Source organism: Rhineura floridana, chromosome 6 (assembly GCF_030035675.1).
Source record: "Rhineura floridana isolate rRhiFlo1 chromosome 6, rRhiFlo1.hap2, whole genome shotgun sequence".
Taxonomy (NCBI): domain Eukaryota; kingdom Metazoa; phylum Chordata; class Lepidosauria; order Squamata; family Rhineuridae; genus Rhineura; species Rhineura floridana.
The window spans coordinates 82,748,631-82,774,081 of record NC_084485.1 but is presented as its reverse complement, the minus strand read 5'-3'; the positions used below and the strand labels follow the sequence as shown (position 1 = coordinate 82,774,081).

At 41.4% G+C, this 25,451-nt stretch overlaps 1 protein-coding gene across 4 annotated transcripts in view; it reads right to left on the bottom strand.

The window, feature by feature from the left end:
- The window catches only part of RNF220 (ring finger protein 220), a 486,818-nt gene that overhangs the window by 86,627 nt on the left and 374,740 nt on the right, over positions 1-25,451 (bottom strand). For 2 of the 4 annotated variants that reach the window (XM_061632741.1, XM_061632742.1), the window contains 3 exons: positions 23,765-23,807; positions 12,888-13,009; positions 10,303-10,435 (listed from right to left, as the gene is read on the bottom strand). In XM_061632741.1, the coding sequence (XP_061488725.1) occupies positions 10,303-10,435; positions 12,888-13,009; positions 23,765-23,807 (298 nt within the window). Of the gene's footprint in view, positions 1-10,302; positions 10,436-12,887; positions 13,010-23,764; positions 23,808-24,530; positions 24,700-25,451 lie in introns of those variants that run through there. The other 2 variants (XM_061632740.1, XM_061632743.1) reach the window with 2 other exon arrangements.

The window sequence follows — 25,451 nt, the reverse complement described above, 5'->3', positions numbered from 1 at the left end:
CTAGAACAGGGCTTGGCTGCGATAAACTGGATGAGGGCCAATAAACTGAAGCTTAATCCAGACAAGACTGAGATGCTGTTGGTGGGTGGTTCCTCTGACAGGCTGAGTGGCACATGGTTTGCTCTAGATGGGGTCACAGGAGCAGGTTCATAGTTCAGGGGTTCTCCTGCATCCATTGCTATCACTTGAGACACAGGTGACCTCAGTGGCGCAGAGTGCCATCTTAAGCTGGTGGCTCAACTGTGGCCCTATATGGACCAGGATAACCTGGCTACAGTAATCTGTGCTCTGGTAACTTCAAGGCTGGATTATTGCAATGCACTTTACATGGAAATGCCTTTGAAAATGGTTCAGAAGTTTCAATTAGTGCAGGATGCAGCTGCCCGATTGTTGCTGGGCTCAAAGCAAACAGATCATACAACAATTCTGTTCCAGTTACACTGGCTACCTATATGCTTCCAAACCCAATTCAAAGTGCTGGTTTTGACCTTTAAAGCTCTTCCCAGGTCAAGACCCCCATATCTTCTGGAACACCTCTCCTGGTATGAACCTACCTGGACCCTTAGATCTTCTTCTGAGGCCCTTCTCCAGGTACTCCCGCTGAAGGAAGTTTGGAGGGTAGTAACAAGGGAGAGGGCCTTTTCTGTTGTGGCTCCTCATCTGTGGAATGCGCTCTCCAGTGAGGTCCAGCTTGCGCCTTCATTATTTTGGCATCAGGGAAAGGCTTATCTTTTTCCCCAGGTTTCTAATAGACCAATATGATGTTGCTTTGGATTAGTGTGCTATCAAAGCTTTCTGTATGGGGGTCATTATTGTTCTATTGTTTGTTTTTATTGTATGGTATATTTACTTTTGTTTTTAAAAATGTTGTAAGTCCTTCGGGTAACAACCAACTAATACATCTAATAAATAATTAATAATATTTAGCAGGAAACAGGTTTAATAGTTATAGCATCCAATTTGTATGGGTGCTTATGAATTAGAAATTTGGAAAATATGACTGAACAGAAGTTAAACTGGCCTGTCAAATGTAAACCCACTTACTAGAGAGTAGGTCCCATCTAGCCCAGTGGAATTACATCTGAGTAAACAAGCACAGAATTGCACTGTAAATCACCTTTACATCAATCTACTCCAATTATACAGCCATGAAAGTGGCTGTATACTATAGTCAGCATGGATTTTTTTGCATTCTGCAGTGTTAAATTGAAAATGCCCCCATGCCATTCTGATGCTTCCCATAAGCTCATTTCAAAACAAAACCTTACAAAACTTATAGTCCTGAACTCAGAAATACTTGCTTAACAACCATCTAAAGTTTCATGGCAATACACAAAACAGAGAGAATTAAGAGTTCAAAGTGTAAAAAGAGGGGGGGGGGAACAGACCCGTTGGGCTTTTTTCTTTCAAGTGTTCTCATAATTTGTTGAAATTAATTAAAAATCAGCCATGTTCACAGAGTACCTGTAATCCTATTACTGACCTTGCTCCATACTCTGACCTTCATCATCTTCAGTTCAAAAGTTTTAAAAGTGCCTGGCTGATTTTCAATTAATTTAAGAAATTTTGCACTGAACTTAATAAGGCCGGGCATGCTCAGTAAGAACCAACTGGCAGTGTTATAAATGCCAGACTCAAAGCTGCTGCGCTTGCCTAATCAGGGGGCCACACCCACACGAGATCTTTATTTCACTTTAGACTGTCATGGCTTCCCCCAAAGAATCCTGGGAAGTGTAATTTGTGAAGGGTGCTGAGAGGAGAGGCACATTACCAAATTCTTCTAAGCTACACAGAAGTGGATTGAACTGTGAGAGACCAACCCAAATTGTGTTTGCATTTTTACAAATCTGTAGGGCAGTATAGTATCTCAGAGAGGAGGTGAGGTCTCCTGTTCCCCTGGTGCATTCACTATAGCTGCCCAATTTCCTTGCTTTTTAATGTTTGATAGAAATACCTGTTGGCTATAGGTACATTCTTAAACCACAAGGCTTTTTGCCTATTAGTGAATTTCAATACCTAAATAAGAAGAAATATCCAGAGATGGTTCTCGCTACAAGTACCTGGGCAGCTGAAAACAAATTGCAACAGGGAGAGAGAAGGCTGGAGACTAGAGCTCTGCTCAATCTCAGGCCAAGAACAAGTTGTAACAAAGCATGACCACCCTAGGTTAGTCTGATGCTATCATGATAAGGCAGACTGGTTTAGAACAGGACAGGCCCACCTGCAACTTTCAACTCTTCATAAAGACTGATGTCCCAATATTAACTAATTATACTTTTATTCTATCCCCCACTCCAGTATTGTTTTTCTTTCTAAAGTCGATCCACATACACTTACAGGAATTACTTCATATTAGTCTGCGTAGCTGTGATGCCACCTATTTATATGTATATTATGCATGGAAAGTAGTGCTTGAGTGTGAGTAAAATGAGTGACAAGGAGTACTTGCATATGGAAGGTGATTGGCTGAGAGAGTGGGGGGAAGGAGATGTGTGATATGTTTAGAGGAGAGTGGTGTTGTGGGGGAGAAGAAAAACTTAGTATTCAGGTTCAGTTTGATCTGTGGCAGTTGAAGATTTAGATAAAAATATACAAGGCCTAGGATTTGAGTGGGGTCTAGGAAGAGTATGAATATAAGAGGGAATAATTAGTAATCAATATAATTAGTAGAACCCAGTAACTTAAATATATGAGCTGGAGGAGGATAAAGTAGCTTTGTATTGTGCAATACCTTTAAATGTGAAATAATAAATATACTGTTGTTCTCATGCTTATTGCTCAATTATGACCAAGGGAGAAAGTAATATATAAGTAGTAAGATTAATATATATCCTCATATCCTAAAACAAGTATTGGATCTGAAATAAGGGTTCTGGTAGCAGCATTACTAAGTATGTGAGGAAAGGTGTTGCCTGCTGAGGTAAAGGCCTGGTAAAATTTGGTATTGCCATTAAAAGAAAAGTGCAGAGATGCCGCAGTAGCATAGATTACAAAGCTTGCATTAAACAGAGGGCAGTTTCTCAAGTTGCACTTGGGAATATGGATGAGCTTCTTTCTCTAGATCAGAAGAAGTTTGCAAAGTCTGATGTATACTACTTTCTGACTGATGTTTCCTCCTGCTAAGTTTCCAGGAGCCTCCATTGAACACCACAGCACTGACTTAAGCTCCTCTACTTCATTCCCATCCTGTCCTAACTTAAATGATGGTTAGAAAAATCTGAACGTCAACAAAACACCACCAATCTTACTTTGCTCTTGCAAGCAGTATTAAGACTTGAATCTTATTAGGGAGGATGGCCTCACAAGTACACTAGTCTTAGATTCAGGTTCCTAGTACTTTGCATTCTCAAGCATCAAACCCTAATTAAATCTATAAGCCTTGCTACCTAATGAGGAGGGCCAGCATATTTCAGTCCAGATACTGGAACCTGATCTGAGCCATTAATTTCCAAACGATGTGATGCAATAACAAAATTAAAACTTTCTGTAACCCTAAAACATCTTAATCCATCCTGGTGTCCTCCAGATATTTTAAATTACAACTCCCATTATACCCGATTATGGACCAATTGCTCTCTGCAGTGTTTCCCCCAAACTGCGGCACCATATAAAAGATGGGCGACAATCTTGGCCACAAAGATTTTTAACGTTGGCTCTACTAAACAGTTACCTAGTTTCTTTATGGGCCCCAATGAATGAGCTGCTGAAGATGTAATTGCTTCAAGATGGGTACGCCACAGGGTGTTTTCAGAGAAATGGAGCCCCAAATATTTAAATGAGCGGCATTCTTCTATTCTGTGGCCATCTAAAGACCATATATGCTGCTCATGCCTCTTAGCAAAAACAACTACTTTGGTCTTATTGTAATTAATAGATAGTCCTTCATGCTTACAGTACATTGCGAACCTGGTGAGCGGTCTACTCAGGCCCACACGAGTTAGAGAAATGAGGGCCATGTCATCTGCATAAAGCAGAACTGGGACCTTCTGATTCCCAACGGTTGGAGGAAAGAAGGATGGGTCAAGAATTTCCTGTGTTATGTCATTTATATAGAGATTGAATAGGAATGGGGCCAAAATACAGCCTTGCTTGACACCCTTTGACGTGGGGATTGAATCAGAAAGAGAGCCTGTCCTACCAACTCGGATCCTAATATCGGTGTTAGAGTACAGCCGTTGTATGAGAAGTAGTAAGCGTCTATCCATTAAGCTAGCCTCTAATTTTTCCCATAGTCGCTGCCTGTCTATGGAATCGAATGCAGATGACAAATCCACGAATGCAACATATAATTTATTTGGTGCATTATGTACTTTTTTTGGATTAAGTGGTTCAGAACAAAGCACTGGTCAATTGTACTGAAACCCTTGCGGAAGCCAGCCTGCATTGAGGATAGGATCTGTTGTTCTTCTGCCCAAAGTTCTATTTTATCAAGGAGGTGTCATGCATATATTTTGGCAGGGACATCAAGTAGACTTATTGGTCGATAATTTTGAGGGTCCCCCTGGACCCCCTTCTTGTAAATTGGGAATACAATACTGGACGGCCAGCTCCCTAGAGATGACTTGGATTATGGACCATGCTGGCTGGGGCTAATGCAGGGGTCATCAACACAGCGCCCGTGGGCACCATGGCACCAGTGACTGCCTTCATTGGCACTCCTGAAGTAAAATGTGCTGGTAACCTTCTAAAGCAATTTCTGTGACATGAGCAAGCCTGACTGCTCCCACCTGCCAGTGTTTTTAGCCAACGAGAGCTGTGATTGATATGCAAATTACACTATTTGGACACCAGACAATAGGAATCCCTGGGGTTCTAAAGAGCTGCTGTTTTGCCCTACCCTTTAGTGCACTTTCCCTCTTTCTTACTTTCTAGTAATTCCTGGAATCTCCATAGATTGCCCTTCCTTTTTTCCTAGCAACTAGGATGCAGGATGGCAGCCTAGGTTTTGCTTTAGGGTTGGCATTGGGGAAAACAGGGTTGTAGTGCCTTGAGTAACTATTGATAACTATACTATCTTCTCTCACTGTTGTATAAGTTATGTAATATTTGTTTTGTATTCTGTTTTATCCAAAACCAATAAAAACATTATATATATATAAAAAACTGCATCTCCACAGTCAGGACCAGCAGGACATAGCTGACTTCCTACAATAAGCATGAAGTTGGGGGGGGGGGGAGGAAGCAGCAATGTCTGTACTCTCTCATTTTGTGTCAAGGCAAGTCCCTCACAACAGTTGTGTTGTGCCATGCCTCCATGGCAGCCATTTTTTGACCGGTGCCAACAGCACTCTCAAAATTTGAAATGCGTCCACTGCTCCAAAAAGGTTGGAGACCCTTGGGCTATTGAGAATTTTATTTTTATTTAGTTAGTTAGTTGCTTTTCTACACACATATGAGCATCCAAAGTGACTTACAGTTAATAAAACTTTTAAAAGATTAAAAAAAATATAAAAAGTTAAAAAGAAAAACAGTACATAAAGCGGTGGAGCAACTCTTCGTAGGAAGGCCTCACAACAGAAGCCCTCTAAAGTAAAGAACCAAATGCTTGAGACAAATATTCTTTGCCTGCCACCTAAAGATGGAAAATGAGGGCACTAAGAGTATCTCTCTAGGGAGAGTGTTCCACAAATGGGGGGGGAACCACTGAGAAGGCCCATTGGTCTGGGTTGGTACATGTAGGGAGAGGTGATCCCTGAGGTACTGGGGTCCTGACATATGTAAGGCTTTATAAGTCAAAACCAGCAGTTTGAATTGAGCCTGGAAACTAATCGGTAGTTAGTGCAGTTGCACCAGAATTGGTGTTATGTGCTCATACCGTCTTATCCCAGTGAGCAGTCTGGCTGCTGAATTCTGCACCAGCTGCAGTTTCCGAATTGTCTTCAAAGGCAGCCCCACATATAACACATTGCAGTAATCTAACTTAGAGGTTACCAGAGTGTAGACAACAGAAGTCAGGCTCTCCCTGTCCAGATAGTGTCATAACTGGGCCACAATCTAACAATATCTGGTGGTGACCAGATTGAGGAAGACTGCCTTAAAGTATCACTCACATAGAGGGTGTTGCTGTATTTCTGCATGATTCATTGTTCTCACTTTGCCTCCTTCCAGTCAACTGGGAGGGGGAACTCTGCTGTATCTCTTCATCAGGTGATTGGATGAATCATTCTATCATGGGTTCCATAAAGAACTTCTGACAGGATTGGAAGAATGGGTTACAGATGATTTATTATTTATTTATTACATTTATACCCCGCCTTTTTTTTCATGATTGAAACCCCTCCCATCCAGGCACCGACCAGACCTGACCCTGCTTAGCTTCAGCAGGAAGCTGGCCCCATGTACCTTCAGACCACAGCCTGGGATGATGAGGAAGTATCTAGGGAAATTGGAGAAATGCTTCCAGAAACCTCTGGCAGCTGTGAGCCTAGTGATACCCATAACCCCCTTCATCTCTGATGAATGAAGAGGAATTCTCACTGGCACCCAGCCCACTTAGCTGTTGAACAAGCAGATTGTAATGAACCAGACCAGAATGATAAGACACATTTTCCTCTGCTCCCAGAAGGAGCTTCCGCCTTGCTGCAAAGGCTGGAAAATTATAGAGTTAGCTTGGGCAAGTAGAGTGCCCACCCACCTCTCTTTTATTTAGAATGTCTAGTGGGATAAGATTGTTGCCACAACTTTGTTGCTGCTTCCATGCCTAGTTTGTACCTGTTCTGTATCCTCATATGCCTTGTGTGTTTTGATGCTGTGTTCCTTTACTGACTGCTGGAATAAAGCTTCATGCCAAACCCAGTTTTTGAGTCCTGAGTCTGCTGCTCTGGTCGGGAGTGAGGGCACACTCCTTCTGAATAGTCAGCCAAATTACCTGCTCTGAGAAACAGCTGCAAGAATTACTGCTCATTCCAATCAAGAGGCATACCCAGAATAATGGGTAACTAACAGCACAGGAATAGGCTCCTCTGAATGTAGATAATTCTTATATATTGTAAAGGGTGCAAGAGTGAAGTCTGCTTCCAATTTAAGGAAAACAAGTGTGCCTAAGCTATGAGAAGTTGGGAAACACTGATCAAAGCTTAGGGGGGGAAGTATCAAGGTAACCTATTACAGGGATACTACAAAGAGTCAAGTTTCTGTCCAAATTCATATTTCTCACCCAACTGAAAGAGAAAACTGTATGAATTGTACTTCACTATCAAGTGCCCTGTTTCTTAGATCTAGGCTTTATCCTCACAGCACATCTAATTTTATCAGGCCTCTTGCATCCTTGCTATCTCTCTCTCAGTGGTTATGTTAGGATGCAATGATGGCCATAAACCCTAGTAAGCAAAACGGTATATGCATGAGCAGCATGCTCAAGCACTTCCTACTTCACTCTACCCTTTTTGGTGCAAGGAAACAAACCATGGAGTGGATGACTTAGCATCTCATCCAAACCTGTACTTATGGCTGGTTTATCCCAAATAAACCATGATCAGGAAGCCAACAACTAGCCTTGGCTTCCTGATCATGGCTTGTTTGGAAGAAAGAGCCACAAGAGCTGTTGCAGACATGACACCAAGCTGTGAACATTCTAATTCACTTAACTATACTTTATGGCCAGTGTTGCATCCCGATGTGTTCGGTATATAAAGACAGAGACACTATATATGAAACTCTCCTACCAAGGAGGAATTAGGACCCGATCAGGTTAACATGGGCTAGAAGGCTACTATTCCGCTTTATAAAATGTGGAATTACATTTTTAAAGATATCAGATATGGAATATCTTATTCAATTTTTGTTTTTTAGCACCAACTTATAACATTGCAGCTACCAAACCCAGTGCAAAACATCTTGTCTCTTAAACTCATATCACATTGAGGAACATCTTAGAAATGCCATGTGGTAAAAACAACACAATAAATAGACTGATAAAAAAACACTCCAGGGAGTATGTTGGAGGTTCAGTTATCTTCTTTACAGATATCTAAATGGCTTCTATTTCTCCTCAACATTCAAACAAAGACAATAGCCAGAATGATAATCCCAATCAAATGGCTGAGACATTAATCCAAAATATTTCAGGAAAAGGTACAAAACAGCAGGGAAAATGGCTCTGCTTGTTAAAGATGAGTGCCCATATTTCCACATCAAAAACAAGACAAGCATCATTTAAGTCAACTGACTGCATTTTCCATGCCAATTACAGGGTACTCCTCCCATCTACAAAAATTAACGTGCTATTTAGACGTGCATATTTGACCTGTTGGATTCACAGCGTTACAGGTACCAGTTAGCACTATAATCAAGATCAGGTGGGACTGCCACAAAAATGCAAACATCTCAATGTTCTTGCTAAGTAGGAAAGTTAGTGCTTCTGACTCACAGGCCTCAGAAAAAAGCAGAAAGACTTCCCACAACAATTCCATAGGCTTAGGCAGGGTCTGAAAAGTTAATACATTCCACCAGCAGTCAATCAGCTGGATGAGAATTATGAATTAAAACTACAGATGGAAGGGACCCACAAGATGATGATCATCATAATTTATTACCTGCCCTTCACCCAAGAGTCCCAGGGCAAGTTACAACAATTTTAAAATACAAATTAAAAGCAATTTAAAAACAACCTAAAATCCCAAAATAGGGTAGGATGACAATGGCAAAAAATGATTCTTGGGGGGACGATGTCTTAAATAGGTTCAAGGTGCTACAGAGAAGAAGACAAGGATGCCTGGGACAAAGTACACAACACAAACTACCTCCTTGTGGCTTTCTATAAGGTCTGCATTTCAGTAGACAAAATTTTGAATGTATTGGCAGTGAAGGGAACACACTCTCCCCTTATGGCTCAGCTACTGACTATCTGTCATTGTGCTGTTTAACTCTCAATTCTCACTTATCTAGATTTATCCACAAAGAAAAGTGTGAAAGAAAACAGGAAAGAAGGAGCATCATTTATAAGTGCAAGTACTTCATGTAGCTTTTAAGTATGACTTCCTTTCCCAAGGGAAAATCCTACTGGGAGATTTCAAATTAAAACCCATGGCAATCTTATTAAGATACAGGCCTTAGACGCAACAGGATGCCAACTTGTACTTTGATGGGAGAGCGTAGTGGCTTGCCTGATCGAGGAAGGGTGGGACACCATTTCCAGAGAACGACAAGGTTCACATCAGACAGTTTAGTCAATCCTGACACAGAGCAAAAGGCTGAATGTAAGAAAGGAGCCAGCTGCACAGCTAAAATTACATTCACCAATAAAACTCACAAAGGTCACATTTTGCCATAACTCATTCTCTCTTTTGCAGCCGATTTTCCTGTCACAGGGGAAGGAATAGAAGGAGGAAAAATAAGATGTGTTTGTCTGGGAGCCCTGAGGGCTGCAGTGCTGGAGGTGTATGGCAGGTTGCTGAATTCTCATTTATCAGCCTTAAAAAAGATGGAGTGATAAATGCATAACCGGCCCTTTAATATTTTATGCAGGTGCTAAAGTGACTTAGCTGTCAACTTCCATACATCACCAGCGGCTGATAAACCAGCTTTCGTCACTCCAGACTGGGGATTTTTACAATTTCATTCTCCACTTCCATTTTAAAAAAATATGCATAGTATCACTGAAACTGATAGGCCTGTGGCTGCTCCTGTTGTCTCCAACTTTGGCCTGCACTTTCTCCCACCCCAATACTAATTAAAACAGGGTTTTACTTGTAACTACTACAATTTTATTCAGTTTTTACAGGCACAGGAAAATAAGTGTTGGTATTGGCGTAAGTGCAAGTTCCTACCTACACTAAGCAACTGGCCTGTTACACAGTTTAAAAAAAATTAAATGAAAAGTGATACATTGAATGAGAGAAAACATTTTGCCTCCTTAACAATTAGAGGGAAAGTTACAAAAGCAAGTATGGTACCTCTAACTTGTAAGGCATGATTATTTTTTGTGCATGCGTTTTCTGGCAAGAAATAAAGAGGTAGGAGGCAAGTAATACACATTTCTGTTCATTGGAGCATTCCACAGATCGTTAAGGTGATAAAGGCCAACTCTCTGGATGGATTTACACCAATGTTCCTTGAGAGTCACACACGCGTGCCAAGCTGCTTCAACGGTTCTCAGCATCCACCTTGAGCAGACACGTGTTAAATCATTGTGAAAAGAGTATGTCTTATTACTTTTGGAGGTATACTTAACCTGGGCTACAGTTTGGAGAGCAAATGGCTCCAAGATCAACAATCTGTTTTGTCCATGTATTGGTAGGGAGAGGACGAGGGCATTGTTCAGTATGAAGCACATCTCAGCAATCCCTGCAATGCCCAGCTTACCTCTGAATCCCCCTTCCAGGAGGGTAGTAGCACGTATCCTCTTCTGCCCACACCATTCATATTCTTCAAAGCGATTGCCATTTTCATTTTCAATGTCCACCGAGTCATCCTCCATCATGCATGAACCTTCCCTCTGGTAAGTAAAGAGAATAAAACACCAAGCATCATCTTAGTGTCCTGGATTAAGAACTGTACTAGTAGATAGTATTCCTGCCAATAGGTAGTGTACAGACAAGGCTGAATGGTGATGAAAGTGGCAAGGACATGTTGGTACAAAATACCAGCAAAAGCTAATGAAACTGCAGAAAGAATCTCACCCACATTCACTGCTGCTTAAGAGTGCTGGCTTAACATTACTGGGGTTCTGGGGGGAGGATTCCTTTTAATCACATGGACTAAGGCTGTGACATCAAATTGCCCGAGGACAAGCACTGAATTCAAGACCAAATTTGAATTTAAGACTTTCCAACTCAGCTTCTGATCAAGGCTACAGTTGTGTGCCTTAGTATGGAAGATAAGGAACAAAGTCTTTTGACACATACCCTCCTTGCTACTCTGGGGGGCATTATTCCTCAAATTTAGGAACTTTTTGAACAAAGCAAACTAGAAAGTTAGAGAAGGCAGAAAAGTGACGTTGCAATTGTGCTAGGAGCAAAATGGTAACACTACATCAGGCTTCAGGATCAATGTTGGTGTTAGAATCTTTAACACAGCTTGCAGTGCATGAAAGTGCAGCTATCACGTTTTATTTATTTATTTATTGTTTGGGGGGACTATTTAAATATGCTGTATCAGGGCCTGCTTAAAACTTTTTTGTTTAGGCATGATATCCAGACACATAGATGTTGATATGTTTAAACTTTTTAGTCTGTTGCTGTTTTAATTGTTTTTAAAATGTTTTAATTACTTGTTTTTAACTGTTTGATTGATGTTTTTTGTAAACTGCTTAGAGGTTTTTTATAATCAAGTAGTATATAAATTTTGTTAAATAAATAAATAAAACATTGAACAATATGGGCAATAGAAGAGAACCTTAAGTGGTTATTCATTTCAACGGCAATGAGCAATCATCTATCACTACACTTTTACTCCATTCTTGAAGGTATGATTCATCTCACATTCAGGCAACTCTAGTTAATGCTAACAATGTTTGTTAACTGCAAAAACAGAAATCCACAGTCAGCTGAATAAGAGACTGTTATAAGATCCACCATGACTAGAATGGAAAGCCAGTGTGGCGTAGTGGTTAGGGTGCTGGGCTATGACCTGGGAGACCAAAGTTCAAATCCCCACACAGCCATGAAGCTCATTGGGTGACCTTGGGCCAGTCACTGCCTCTCAGCCTCAGAGGGAGGCAATGGTAAACCGCCTGTGAATACCGCTTGTCATGAAAACCCTATTCATGATAGGGTTGCCATAAGTTGGAATCGACTTGAAGGCAGTCCATTTCATTTTCATTTCATGACTAGAATGACAGGTTGATGGAAGATAGCCTAACAAGTATCATCCCTCCTTCAGGAAGAATAAAACCAAAGTGCAGTCACCTCCGTATATTATTATTGTGCAGTTGTATTACTAGCGGTTATTTCCCCCCAATTACCTTCCTTAAAAATCAGAGAACATAAGGAGAGTCCTGCTGGATTAGACCAAAAGCCCATCTAATCCAGCATCCTGTTCTCATAGTGACCAGCCAGATACCTATGGGAAACCTGCAAGCAGGACATGAGCACAAAAGCCATCTTTCCACTTGTGCTCCCCAGTAACTGGTATTTAGGAACATACTGATACCACAGGTAGTACACAACCATCACGAGTAGTAGCCACTGATAACCTTTACCTCCATGAATTTCTCTAACCCCCTTTTAAAGCCATCCAAGTAGGTGGCTATCACTACATGCTATGGCAGTGAATTCCACAGTTTAACTATGCACTGCATGTTTCCTTTTGTCTGTCCAGAATCTTCCAATATTCAGCTTCACTGAATGACTCAGGATTCTAGTTATTATGAGGAGAAAAACTTCCCTCTATCCATTAGAGACTTTCTGATAATTGGCAAGCTCTTGAGTCAAGGGTGAGAAATGGCTGGCCTGCACTTCCCCAACCAACTTCTCTCCAGTCTATGCCCATCTCTTGAGTTTTGCTGAATTTTGGTGAAGCTGTCACTGAAGATTACAGCTGTCTAATCTTGCTAAACCTTGGTTATATTAGACAGCTGTGGTTTCACCAAAATTCAGCGAAACTCAACAGAAGGGCACAGACTGGAGAGGAGATGGTTGGGGAAGTGCAAGCCAGCCATTTCATTCAAGAGCTTGCCAATTACCAGGCAAGCCAGAGGCTCCCCTAGTTAACAGCTGAAAATAGTCACTGAGCTTGCTCTCCTTTCTCATTTGGAAGGCTACGAATAGTTTTTAGCACTAGACTGCTAAATCCAGGCAGGCTAAAACTTTCAAGATAGAACTCAAGTACAGATATGTATAGGCATGTGGCCTTCAAACTGCAAACTTGGTTTCTACCCAGATCACAGGAATAATAGAGGGCAGGAAAAAATGAGAGAGAGGCAGCAGGGTTCCCTTCAGTGCTTCTACCTTTGCCAGGCATTGTTCGACATGCCTACTCCTCTCCTCCTCGGATCCTGAGAGAGGCTGGCTGCAGAGGGGACATACCTGTCCTTCATCTTGCTTCCTCCGTTTCATTTTCCCAATCCGAGCTATGCAAGGGAAGCAGAGAGAAAAGAAAAACACAATAGGTTACATATTTGCCTTAGGGTTGAAAAACCGAAAGGGAAGCAAATTCTGGTCTCTGCCACTAGCCAGGTAGTCTAGAGCCACTGGGAGGCTGCATCCCATACCTTTTAGGAAGAACATCACGGTAATGGAAAGACCAAAGTGCCCCCCAGTATAGGAGCTACTACTCCAATGTTCACTTTGCTCTTCCCTCCCCATTATTTTTTCCTTTTGTAACATGTCTATTAGATTGTGAACCTGTGGACAAGGACTGTTTTACCTTTCAGTACATGTATAGAGTTTTAGATGCTTTGTGAGTATTAAATAATAAGAATAATTGGGAGATATAAAAAGATAGTGATATACATATGCTATATACACACACTCAATGGTCTTATAGGCCCCTTCCAACTCTACGATTCTATGAGATATATGATATAGTTTCCAGGCAGACACTCACTCTTTCCCCCTTCTAGCCTTAGTAGCATTCTCCCAGAGTTTCATCTTGAGTAGTTCAGAAACTTTCATGAATTTAACCAAATAGATCCTCTGAGGTTGAGAAGAGTCGCCATCCTCATGGCACAGTAGAAATCGAGTCAAACACAAACCAAGCACCTTGCCCTCAAAAAGGCATGGCTGACTCCATTATCCTTATAACACTGTTTCTCCCTGGGAAAGCCTAGGAACCATTATTTTTATGTTCAGCATCTTCTGCAAATGCAAGAACTTTCAATGCAGGGATGCAAAATACTAGTTGGGGCATTCTTCTGGAATAATTCCAGGACACATCATCAATTATTATTATTATTAGGAACCTACAAAAGAAGATGCCACAAAACACTGTTGCTTTTGCTAAAGACTAAATATAATTACCTGGAGCTTGTTCTAAGAGGAAACACCCATCAGTATAAATATAAAGGCCCAGGAGCACAGTTTCTGCACAGTTATGATGCCATAAAGAAGGGTCTCTGTCAAAATGATTTCTAGAATTATGAAAAAGAGTTTCTGCTTAAAAGCTAAGTTGGCTTTGAAATATGGAGAAGAAAAGCCCCAAACACACACAGGCAATTTCTAATAATATTTAGAAATGTAAGCAGCACTATATGGGACTTAACGATGTTCATAATAAGATTTCACTTAGCACAGCTTCTTCTCCCTCTATTCCTGTTTGTATTCTTTGTCCAATCCTAAAATTTCAGATTCTATCCCTAGTCTACCTTATCTCCTCCCAAAATTACCACAAGCAGAAGAAATGCAGAATATATACATGTTATTCCATTCATGGAACTTGTAGGTTGCTTTCTGGGGAGCAAATTCTATTCTAGTCTGGAAAGATATGCTCATCAGGTGAACCTTTTCCTTTACCCAATTGCTCATTAATTTGAACCCTCATTAAATGTAGGCAAAACATTTAAAATACTTGCATTAAAACAACATTGGTAGTTAAGAAACATGGCTTCACACGAATATTATCAGATATTTCAGTCACAGGCAGAGGGAAATGAGCAACTTAATAAGGAAGGTCAAAATGTTGATAGAGACCAAAATAAAAAGAGCCCAAGGAAATTCTGTGTGGTAACAAGTAATGACATGATGGTGAAGTCACTTAATGCAGTAACAAATATTGACATTAAGAGCCTGCCAGAAATTATGATGTATTACAACTCCACTGTAAGAACAACTAGATGTTGCACACCAAGTGCAAAGAATGGACCCAAAAACTAAATTAAGGGAGTCACTGGAAAATAAGGCAAATGACAATGGCAGTGCAAGCTTTTAGTAATAACCCAAAGAGGCAACAGAGGAAAGGCAAAAAAATTTAACAGTCCAATGATGGCTCAATAAAGATCAGTGTTTCCTGTTTTTGGCCTCTTTCTTTGGAAGTAACATATAAGCAAAACTCAAACACTTTTAGCTGGCTACACAGAATAGTTAATTAGCTTTGCATATCAGTAGGGAAGAATCAGGCACTCACCCCAAATCCGTCTGCCCAAGCCTTCCCCATCACCCTCCCAACTACCCTAGCACTCCTTTCCACACCTGCAGAACACAGGACAGAGCCAGAACTCCCCTCCCCCCAAAAGAAACCTTCCAGAAGAAAAGGAAACCAGGAGAAAGGGGGGCAGCAACCATCATAACTAGGCTGTTTCACCACTGTAGTACTAAGCTATTGTAACATCTGCTCCCTTTTTCTCTCCTATACTTGAAACTAAAACACTCTCTCAAGAAACAAAAAGAAATAAAACAGCCAGCTCAGCTATGTCTTGCCGTAAGTTGACAGACTCAGACTCGACAGTGGTGTTTTTTCTTTTTATTAAAGTAATAGACAGTTGTAATGCAGAGCACCTCATGAAACTAACTACTCTTTCTAGGAACACTTTCTCTCTAGCTCTAGCTAAACATGACTTCATGACTACCGACATTGACTCAGCAACTGGGTCCCCCCCCCAAGTCTGCTTAAGTAGGTTGGGAGCAGGCACGCAAACGGAGGCTCCTCCTTAGTTGAGTCTGTTGCCTGCTTTGAGTGTCTCCAAGAGCGGGGCAAAGGTAGAGCTTCGGCCAGTCTTTTGTCTTTCCCCTCCAACTGAGGTGGGCTGCTAACCGTCAGTTCAGGCAGGGGAGGTGGATGTGTTCCCAGCTGGGAAGCATCTGATGGGCCTGGCTGAGTGCTCGCACAGGTGTCTGGAGTTACGGGGGCTGTGGAGTCCAAGACAGGGGTCGGGGTGGCCTCTAAATCCATTCCGCTGCCTGCCCCCTCCCCAAGTGAATCGTCCCAGTCCGCGTCCTCATCCTTTGTCTTGCTCCAACCTGTCCACTCTTGCCCTGTGGGGGTCACGACAGGCTAAGTGTGAAGCGGAGCTAACAGGACTCCTAGTTTTTGTCCCTTCTTCTCTAGTAGGGAGAGGAAAGTAGAAGAATAGGGCCAGTCTAACCAGCTAGCAGCACTCTATATTTAGAAAAAATCATGCTCAAGACAAAGCTCCTTTCTGGAAGCAACATGTGGAAATGTTCCCAGCTCAAGGAGAAGGATAGCGAGAACTAAACATGCAGCCTTTAGGACAGGGACTCCATTCTAGATAGGGTACACATAGCTGTTTCTCTCACACTCTGCAAATGGAGGAAGAGGGAATAGTTTCAGGCACTATCTCCTGAATGTAGCTTCATCTTAAACAGGTCTGTTTCTGGGTCTTCTCTTTCCCCTTTTCTGCAAAGTGGAAGCAATATTTCTCACATGAGAAGCTGCACACAGGGATTTCTTGCTTGGGTGAGTAAAAGTAATCCTAATTCAACTCAGGAAAATGATTATTTACAAGTGTGTACAAAATGCAACTATTACACATCTGATGAAGAGTTCTTTCTTATCCACCTGAACTTGGCCACCAAATCTGTATCATGACTTGCATTTGGGGGCCTCAACTACCAGATCTGGAGCCAGCTAGACTTCCTACCCATGTCATATTGGTTCACATCTTTGATAACTATGAGGCATTGTTTGAACCATATGGATTTTAGAAATATTTCTCATTGTCCTGACAATAAAAGTGGCATGAGCAAAACTTTAAATGGAGTGAAGAAGAACAAACAAAAAGTTTCTTTTCCAATACCTTCTTTGATACTGGCAAAGGCTGATCTGAAGAGTGAGAAGAAGAACCAGGGCTATTTGAAAGCCAGTGAGCAGAATTTCTAATTGTTACTACAGTGCTCAACTATCACTTCTAATCAATGTAGGAGGGATGGAGGAGCCCCAGAGGAAGGGGGGCAACTGCTGAGCTGTCCCAAAGGAGAACAGCTCAAAAGAACACACCAGTGAGACCACAGTATTGCTAATTAGTGTGGATAGATGCAATCATTTCTAATTAGCTTGCTAATCCTTCTCCCCTGTACTCCTGTTGCAGGAGCAAAGAGGCGGCCTGGGTTGAATTTTTCTTACTCTTAAATCAATTTTTTTTTTAAAAAAAATTGACTATAAAGGAGCAGGAAAAAAATACTTTCACTTCAACGTCCCCAATTGCCAATCTCTTATTCTATTCTAACAATGCTTTTTTATTCCAGCTCTCAGCCAGGATGTGAGGAGACCACTCATTTTCAGTACCATTACAATAAGGCCAGTGGAGGGATTCTCTGCACCAGGATGTCCTTAATGTTAAGCAATCTATCTTGACAGCTTTCTCTCTTCATTACAGCCATTGCTCACCCTGGACTACACAGACTCTGACCCCTGAGGTGCAGCAGAAAGCTACTTCATCTACATTGTTCTTATGCCTGGACCCAAAAATACAGGAGACCTTCCTTTCCACACTGAACACACAATTGTGTGTTCTATTTTGGTGATCCGAAATGAGAGAATTCAGGCCTGGCCTCAATCTTTTCTGTTACTGACACATTTTAATTCTAGGGTTATCAGGCTCTTGATTTTTTGGAGATCAACTGCTGTATTAAAAGAGTCATCATGTGTACGTCCCCAATTGACTGAATGCTCCAGATGACAGAAAAGTCTTTCTAGGAAACAAGCAATCTTCCCATGATTCTTGTTGGGTGCTAGGGACCTGATTCTTTTCTCAGGTCTTTCTTATTCTGCCTTGTTTTTGCATAATTCCCTGCCTGTTTCTTGCCAAGTGTGTACTATGCAGCTGATTCTGGGCAGTCTTTTGAAGTGGCAGGCTCAGAGCTCACCTGGTGGGTGGAAACTTTGGAATTCTCCTACCATACCCTATTTTGCATGCTCTTGATCTATGTTTGGTCTACTATTTACACACAGAAACCCAAGCTTGCACTCTGCACCTATTCTGGGCACCCACGTCTGCACCAAAAGCCCAGTCTGCATCCCTTCTAAGCTCCTAACTTGTTTTTTCCATTTGTCCTGAAGTTTCTGGTGCAGGCCTATCTGCCTGCTGCTGCTAAAGTCCCAATGCTATCAGATTCCTAACCCAGTCTTGCCTGCTTGCCAGTCATTAATGGTTTAAGACCTCTCTTTTTCAGTTTCCTGTGCTGGTCAAGACTGCATGAATGTCCCAAGTTCAATGCTGACAGGAGGTCTAGTAGGATATCTGAACTGGTTGTTGTGGGATTGTGGAGAAATACTATTTATGTGTTTAAAGAAATATTAGATGACCTCAGTGACTGCCTTGTTTAGTAGTGGTTGCTTGGTGACAGGCTCTGACAGGAGAGACACGATAGCTTTAAAATTCTGGTAGATGGGGCCTGATCAGGTAAATTCTGATTGACTGGAGGTTCCAGACAGTTCGGAGTTAATGGTTAGTCAGGGAGTTAGAGGTTAGAAAGGGCAGTTGGTTTTTGGAGTGAGGAGCTGGTTGATGAGAATAGCTGAGGGAAGAACGGAGGCTTATATATTATTGCCCAGGGTGTCACTAACAATGGTCTGATGAAGATGAGAAGGAAGCCAGTGACTGAATGAGTCTAACGGCTGCCCTGAAGAACATCTTGCCAGAGGGAAGTGACACAAGTATAACACTGGCTAAACTGTCCAAAAGTCAGGAGTGCAACCAGAGGAGCTTTGGGGAAAGAGAGGTAGATTGACTGGATTGTGGAAATTATTGGCTGGGGTACAGGTTTAAGGAAACGTGCCTGAAAGGAGAGCCACTTAAAGGCTGATGACAGCAACAGGGTCTCTGGAGACTTTAGTACCTGTCAGCAAGCACATACAAAGCCCCAAACTAAGCAAAATATCCCTTCAATAAACCTACAGCATAGTTCAAGATTTATACTGACTCTCAGTAGTGGTGCCATCTCACTCCTAAAGCCTTCTATACAAGTTACTAGCAGGGTTTAAAGAAGTGCATTGTGTGAACTGGCGGCAGCGAAAGGGTTACAGAAGCCTGTTTTACGTGAAGTGAGGCTGAGTAACTAGGGGAATCCCTGACAGGATTGTGTTAGGAATTCTGGACAATAAGACATGTTTTAGTCAGGGTGGATTAACTTAAATCACCAAAAAGGCAAATTTAAAATCATTAATTTTAATAGTTGCCTCCTCATTGATAGTTCACATGTTTCCTGAATAACAATGCAAATGTGACCATGGCAATGGGAATATAGGAACTGGTGCACTGGAAAAAATGGTCTTTTATTCTTTCCAGTGTTGTTCTGTTCTGCTTCACCCTGTGTAGGCCCACCTGTGCCCTCACGAATACCCCCCTCCCCCTAACTGAAATGCTTATGAAGGATAGGTTGAAGCAAGGTTTGAGACTTACTGGGCAAACTACAACAGTTTATTTTCATGAGGTAAATGTAGAGTGTACATAATCATATCCGAGAAATGATCAAATGGTTCTTCATTTCAAAGGGCTGGAATTATGTGACCCCCTTGTTCTATCAGCTACACTAACTCCCGATCAGTATCAGAGGGCAATTGAAGGTGATGGTTGTTACCTAAAAAGTTCTAAACAGCTTGAACTCAAGCTACTTGCAGGACCGTCTCCTCTCATGTGAACCTGCCCATCCTTAAAGATCAGCTGTTGTAACCCTCTTGCATGTGCCATTGCCTTCTGAGCGGCAAGGCTGGTAGCAATACATAAGAATCCAGTATCAAGGGAATTTACCTTCCCCATCTTCAGTTATAACTACTGTAAGTGGGAAGGAATATCCAGATGCATGTTTTTTTGAAAGACAACTCTTTTCAACACCTCTAGCTCCTGATGACAGAAGCAGAAAGTGTTTCACCACCTTACCCTGTCACTATTTGCTAAACTATTTCAGGCATAGGATAATGAACCAGAGTCAGCGGCTTGTGGTCTCTATATATTTATTTTTAGATTTGCATCCCCCTCTTTTTTTAAAAAAATAGCACTATTCTAACATGGCCTCTCACAAAAACCTTCAAAAGCCTTTGACTACGTCCTAAGACAGACTGTATAAGCAACAACACAAGTTTTATCTTCTCCATATCCCTTATGCACTATCTAGTACAAATATAGCCACCTGTTCAACTATAAGGCCTCTGGACCTTTACGACCAATGTACATATGTGAAGTTTGGTACATGCAGGTTATTACTTATGTCACCGTTTTATAGGGAGTTGAAAAAGCTATGCCTGCCAATCTATCCAGCAATTAAAATATATTATATATATTAAGAGCATTAATATATTATATATATTAAGTATGCATCCATATGTAAATGAGTTGAAACCATGACTCCTGATGGATCAGGCAAATGGCCTATCTAGTCCAGCACTCTGTTCTCATGATAACCAAGCAGATGCCCATGGGAGACCTGCAAGGAGAACTTGAGGGCAACAGCACTCTCCAAGGCACAAACTTTAGTCCATTTACATAAGACATGGGGATGAGAACACAGAGAACAGCTGATTTCTATTCTCTTTACAGCAACCTTTTATGTTACTGGAAGTGTTACATCATTCACCTCACTCTCCTTTCAGTATCTGCAAAGAGAGCTTGTTTCCTATCTGCTAGAATTCTTCCAAGTGTCATAAATCACAAGGTAATACTGCACCTGGATCCTCAATGACCTCTTGACCAAATCCTTATGAAAAACTATCAAGAAAGGGAAACCTAGGAAACTGTGGTGGGAGAGAAGACACTCACATTAAGCTGTTAGTTGTCCTGATAGTTCTGTGGAACCACAAGTAGAATAAAAAAAAATGAACTGTCTATGTCTATTGAAAGCACCAGTTTCCCTCTCAGAAAAAAACAAGTTTAGAATGGATGCTATCAAATAATTATTTCAGTCACCTAAAATTTACCAAGGTGTACTGTGTTAAAATAGACTAGAGCATATCTAAAATTACCTGAAAAAAGGATGATCCTAAAATACAAGAGACATTTAAGTTGTTTAACAAGAACCTGCTCCTGCTGGAAGGGTGGCATATCAATCAAATAATAAAAATAAGTGCATGTCAATCTTCAACTGAAGAACTCTGAACTACTCAAATGTTGCTAATCCTAGACAGATACACACTCTTGTTACCCAAGGTTATGGACGGGCTGGTTCTACTTCACTGACAATACTATTCTATTTTTGTTGTTGTTAAGAGTGTTTAGGATGCAAGAAGAATGAGTAGACAGAAAGTGGCAAGGTGGAGTTAAAAGAAGAACGTGAATCTTGTTTATTTTACCTGATGGAACGCCTCTCCCAACACGTACGCACCCATACACTACGCTCAACTTCAAAGGCCCTCCTCCGGGTGCCTACTCCGAGGGAAGCTCGGAGGATGGCAACAAGGGAGAGGGCTTTCTCAGTGGTGGCCCCCAAATTATGGAATGATCTGTCTGATGAGGTGCGCCTGGCGCCAACAATGTTATATTTTCTGTGCCAGGTCAAGTCTTTCCTCTTCTCCCTGGCATTTTAGCATGTGTTTTTTTAAAAAAAAGAAAAAAAAAGTGTTTTTAAATTTGTATATTTGTATACTTGTTTTTAATGTTTTTAATTGTATTAATTTGTGACTGAACATATTCAAAGCACAGCACTGTAAAACTTAAGACCTAAGTTCCAGTTTTATCCTTACTGACTAAATTCCTTACTATGCGATAACTTTAGCTGTTCTTTAAGTGCCGTAAGATATAGAATCACCACAACAGAACACTTGGCAAAGAAGATAATAAGTAACAAGAGCAAGATTATGGTGGAACACTAAATACTTACAGTTATCTAACAGAGAGACAATGAGATGGTTTAGACGCAACACTAAACCATACTGTAGTGTTATGAAAATTAACTATTCCAGGATTCAACACCACCACAGCTATGAGAAAGAGTTTGGATGATTTCACTTCTGCTTTCATTTCAATGCAGGTTGCCATGTCAACCAAACTAGAATAAACTGGCTAGCGAAAATGAGCCAACTTCAAATCATACTTAAGATTAACCATTGTTTACGATTTGGACATGTTAAACATCTTCCCCCTTGTGGCCAAGCCAAAGGAGGAGAGGAATGGGCATGCCAGTCCAAGGTTTGCCAAAGCTTGTTCTTATAATGCTAGACCATGGCTTAAAAGCAGGCATCTCCAACGTGGTGCTCTCCAAAAATTTTCAATGACAACTCCCATTAGCCCGAGGTAGCATGGCCAATGGTTAAGGATGATGGGAGTTGCAGCCCAAAGCATTTGGAGGACACCAGGTTGGGGGATGCTGGTCTAGTGTGATGTCCGAATGCAACCAATGCAATATATTTGACAAAAGCCAGTCTGCTTTCAAAAATGATCATGTCTTTTGAAAAATATTAGCATTTTTGCAATAGGCCTTTTCAATCAGAACTTGGAAAAGTTACTTTTTTTAACTACAACTCCCATCAGCCCAATCCAGTGGCCATGCTGGCTGGGGCTGATGGGAGTTGTAGTTTAAAAAAGTAACTTTTCCAAGCTGTTTTCAATAAATGCTCCAAGTGCCTTAAGGGAATGTTTGCCAGCTGATCAATAGATAGAATGTTGCAACAGTATTCATTAATCAATGCTGGAATTATTCACTAGCAGAAAGATTCTGTGTTTATGTATGGAAAAGTCAGTTCACATGTATTCACTATACAGTGCAAAGTCCTCATTAATTCAACAGCTCTCTTTTTTTATCAGCATACTAAGTATATTACAGCTCTGGATCCTGTTGTCATTCAAAAATTAAAAGGAAATACCCTCTCTTGTAATGTCAGGATAATTTAAAGTTGTAGTGAACTTTGCTGGGGTGAATTTTCATAATCGTTACTTCTGACTGAATTAAAGACGATAAAGTAAATGTTATTTCTGGGCACTGACTATGGAAGCGGAATTAATTAAAATAAAGGCTTACTATTTATTTTATTTATTTATTATTTTATTTATATTCTGCCCTTCCTCTCAGTCGGAGCCCAGGGTGGCAATATTATATAAAATATTTGAAGTTATTCCTACTTTGTGACAATACACTGTACTTTAAGTACTGTCAGATACAAATTCCAAAACACATTATCTCAGATGACAGGACTGAAAATCTGTCTTAAGGCCAAAAGTTCTGGAATCAGCTATTACGTACACAACTGATCCTGTACATTGTTTCAAAACAGCATAGGGTGATGGGCTTTTTTGACAGAAAGGTAGTACTAAAATCAAACAAGTGTTATAGCTCCTTGCGTGTGTGTTTATTTCTATTATATAAGCAAGTATTGCTGACAGTGGACCACAAAGCGAAAACAATGCTGTTGCAAAGATGACCAATGTCATTAAAGCCATAAGAAAGTCTTAATTTTAAAAAGGCACTAAAAGCACTCCTGTGTTTGGCACTGATAACATCTACTTTGCAGCAGAAAACAATTTATTTGGTAAGAAGTGGCCTTCTCAGTGGTGGCACCCTACTTGCATCTTTTTCATGGTCACTTCAATGCCAAGAACTTTTTTAAAAAAAGATTCTCCCAGGCCTTTTAAAAAATTTTTGAACTGTAATCTGTTGCTCATATGTAGTGTTTTAATAATGTTGTAAAAAAGTTCTGTCTTATCTGTGCTGCTGATGTTGTTTTATATTACATCTTACTATTTTATACTTGCAAACTGCCTAAAAATCAGTGTTGTTGGAAGGCCCACATAAATGTTTTCGCTTAGGGACAGCAACTTGGGTAAGATTCAGAGAAGAACAAACGGGTTAAGAACACAAGTGATATGAGCAAAGCTTAAACATTATGGAGAATATTTAGCGTAAACAGCCTTATGAAGAAGAGTTATACCCATTAGACCCAGTTAATGCAAGTCTTCATTTCAGAACACAGCGAGAAAATGTTACAGGATTCCTATCGCACTCACCATTCAGCCGTGTTTGTCTGTTTGCCCTCACTCGCAGGAAGGTCTATGAAGGGAAGACACAAGAGCAAAAAATAAATTAGTAACCTGCTGATGAGAAAACCATAGTGATTTACCCCATTCTGAGAAGCAGTCTTGAAGGGGGGTGGGAACCTGAATTGGAGAAAAATGAACACAGCACTTTCATCTACCCCACAAGTCTCCTTTTTCTGGGTTGCTTCCCTTACTTCCGTTTACCAATTCAACCAAAACCACAATTTAATCTTCCCCAGGCAACTTCCTCAATCAAAGACAAACATACCCACATTTTTTCTTACTCAGCTCCAGCACAAAGAGGTATCTACAGGACCCCAAATGTAGACACAACATCTATCCTAACTGCTTACAAGGCTCCATGCCCCCTTCCCTCACTCTCAGTTCGTTGTCTAGTTTTAGCATAGCTGAAAATTAATATCCCTACAAATGTAGAAGCGTATCTGTTTTGCCCTTATTTCCTACATAGCAAAGATAAACAACCTCCTGGACTTTCCACTCCCGGGGCCCCTGTCATCCCTGTGTAAACAAAGCCGTTCTACGCCCCCCCCCGAGGGCTACCCTGTCCTCATATGAAAACAGGCCCCTCCAAGTTTATCCTATGGATATAAACAGGCTACTCCCACTTCAGAGATGATGGTCCAACCCACGTTCGGATGTAAACAAGCCCCATTTCCTCCCCTTGCAGCTCCGTCCCCAGAGACGTCCCGGTCTCTCAGACGTGCCCTGTCCGCACCTCCTCTCGGCCACCGGGTTCCCTCCTCTCGCTCTGCATGGCCAGGGATGAGGGCGGATGCAGGTAACGGCCCCGGCAACTGCAATCAGCTCCCCCTAACAGCGGTCGCCGCCATATTAGCTGTGATCATGTGACCAGCCGCCGTCGCGGCCTGCGCGGGGTTAGAGTTCAGCCGGAGGAAGTGGTTCTCATGGCAACAGAAAGGCCGGGAGTGGTCTGGGATGTTTGTGCTGCCACGCTGTCTTTCTCGTACTGCGAATACCAGTTAAACTCCCGTCTTGAGGTAATCTGCCTCAAACTCTCTAACAACAGCAGTGACCGCAGTCCGGATTCCGGAGACGCATACGCTTAATGGACATTTGTACTTTGAACAAGGGCGTGGAAGGTACAATTCTTCCGTTTATGCAATCAAATTCTCCGAGTCGGAGATGAAAATTGGGGTACTCTTGAATGTTTGCAACACCCCTATTTTCACACCAAGGCTCCCTGCGCAATTGTAAGTCTTTGCACCATGCGGTGTCTTGGTGTTCGTGTGTATACATACATTCATATACAACTGCTGACGAAAGGCATCCGCTCCCTAAGCAGAAATTTAACTTTCAGAGGCTCTAAGAAATTAGCTGAGAGACTTCAAAAATAAGAACTGTAGGATCTCACACTCACAAAACGAAAATACCTCCACAATTTTCCCAAAAGGCAAAGCAGGGACAGTTAGTTACCAGGGAAAGAGGTACAAAAACACGGGAATCTCCCTCATTAATAGGGAAAGTTCAAGCTTATATACTATTCATGAAAGTGGAGGAACCTATTCACAATATAAATCTGGGAGAACAACCTTACTCTCATCCCTATTGTTATAAAAGAGACCAACTGTCTTTTTGGGCACCTTGCATCCCTAAAATAACAGCTTTCCAGGCTTGT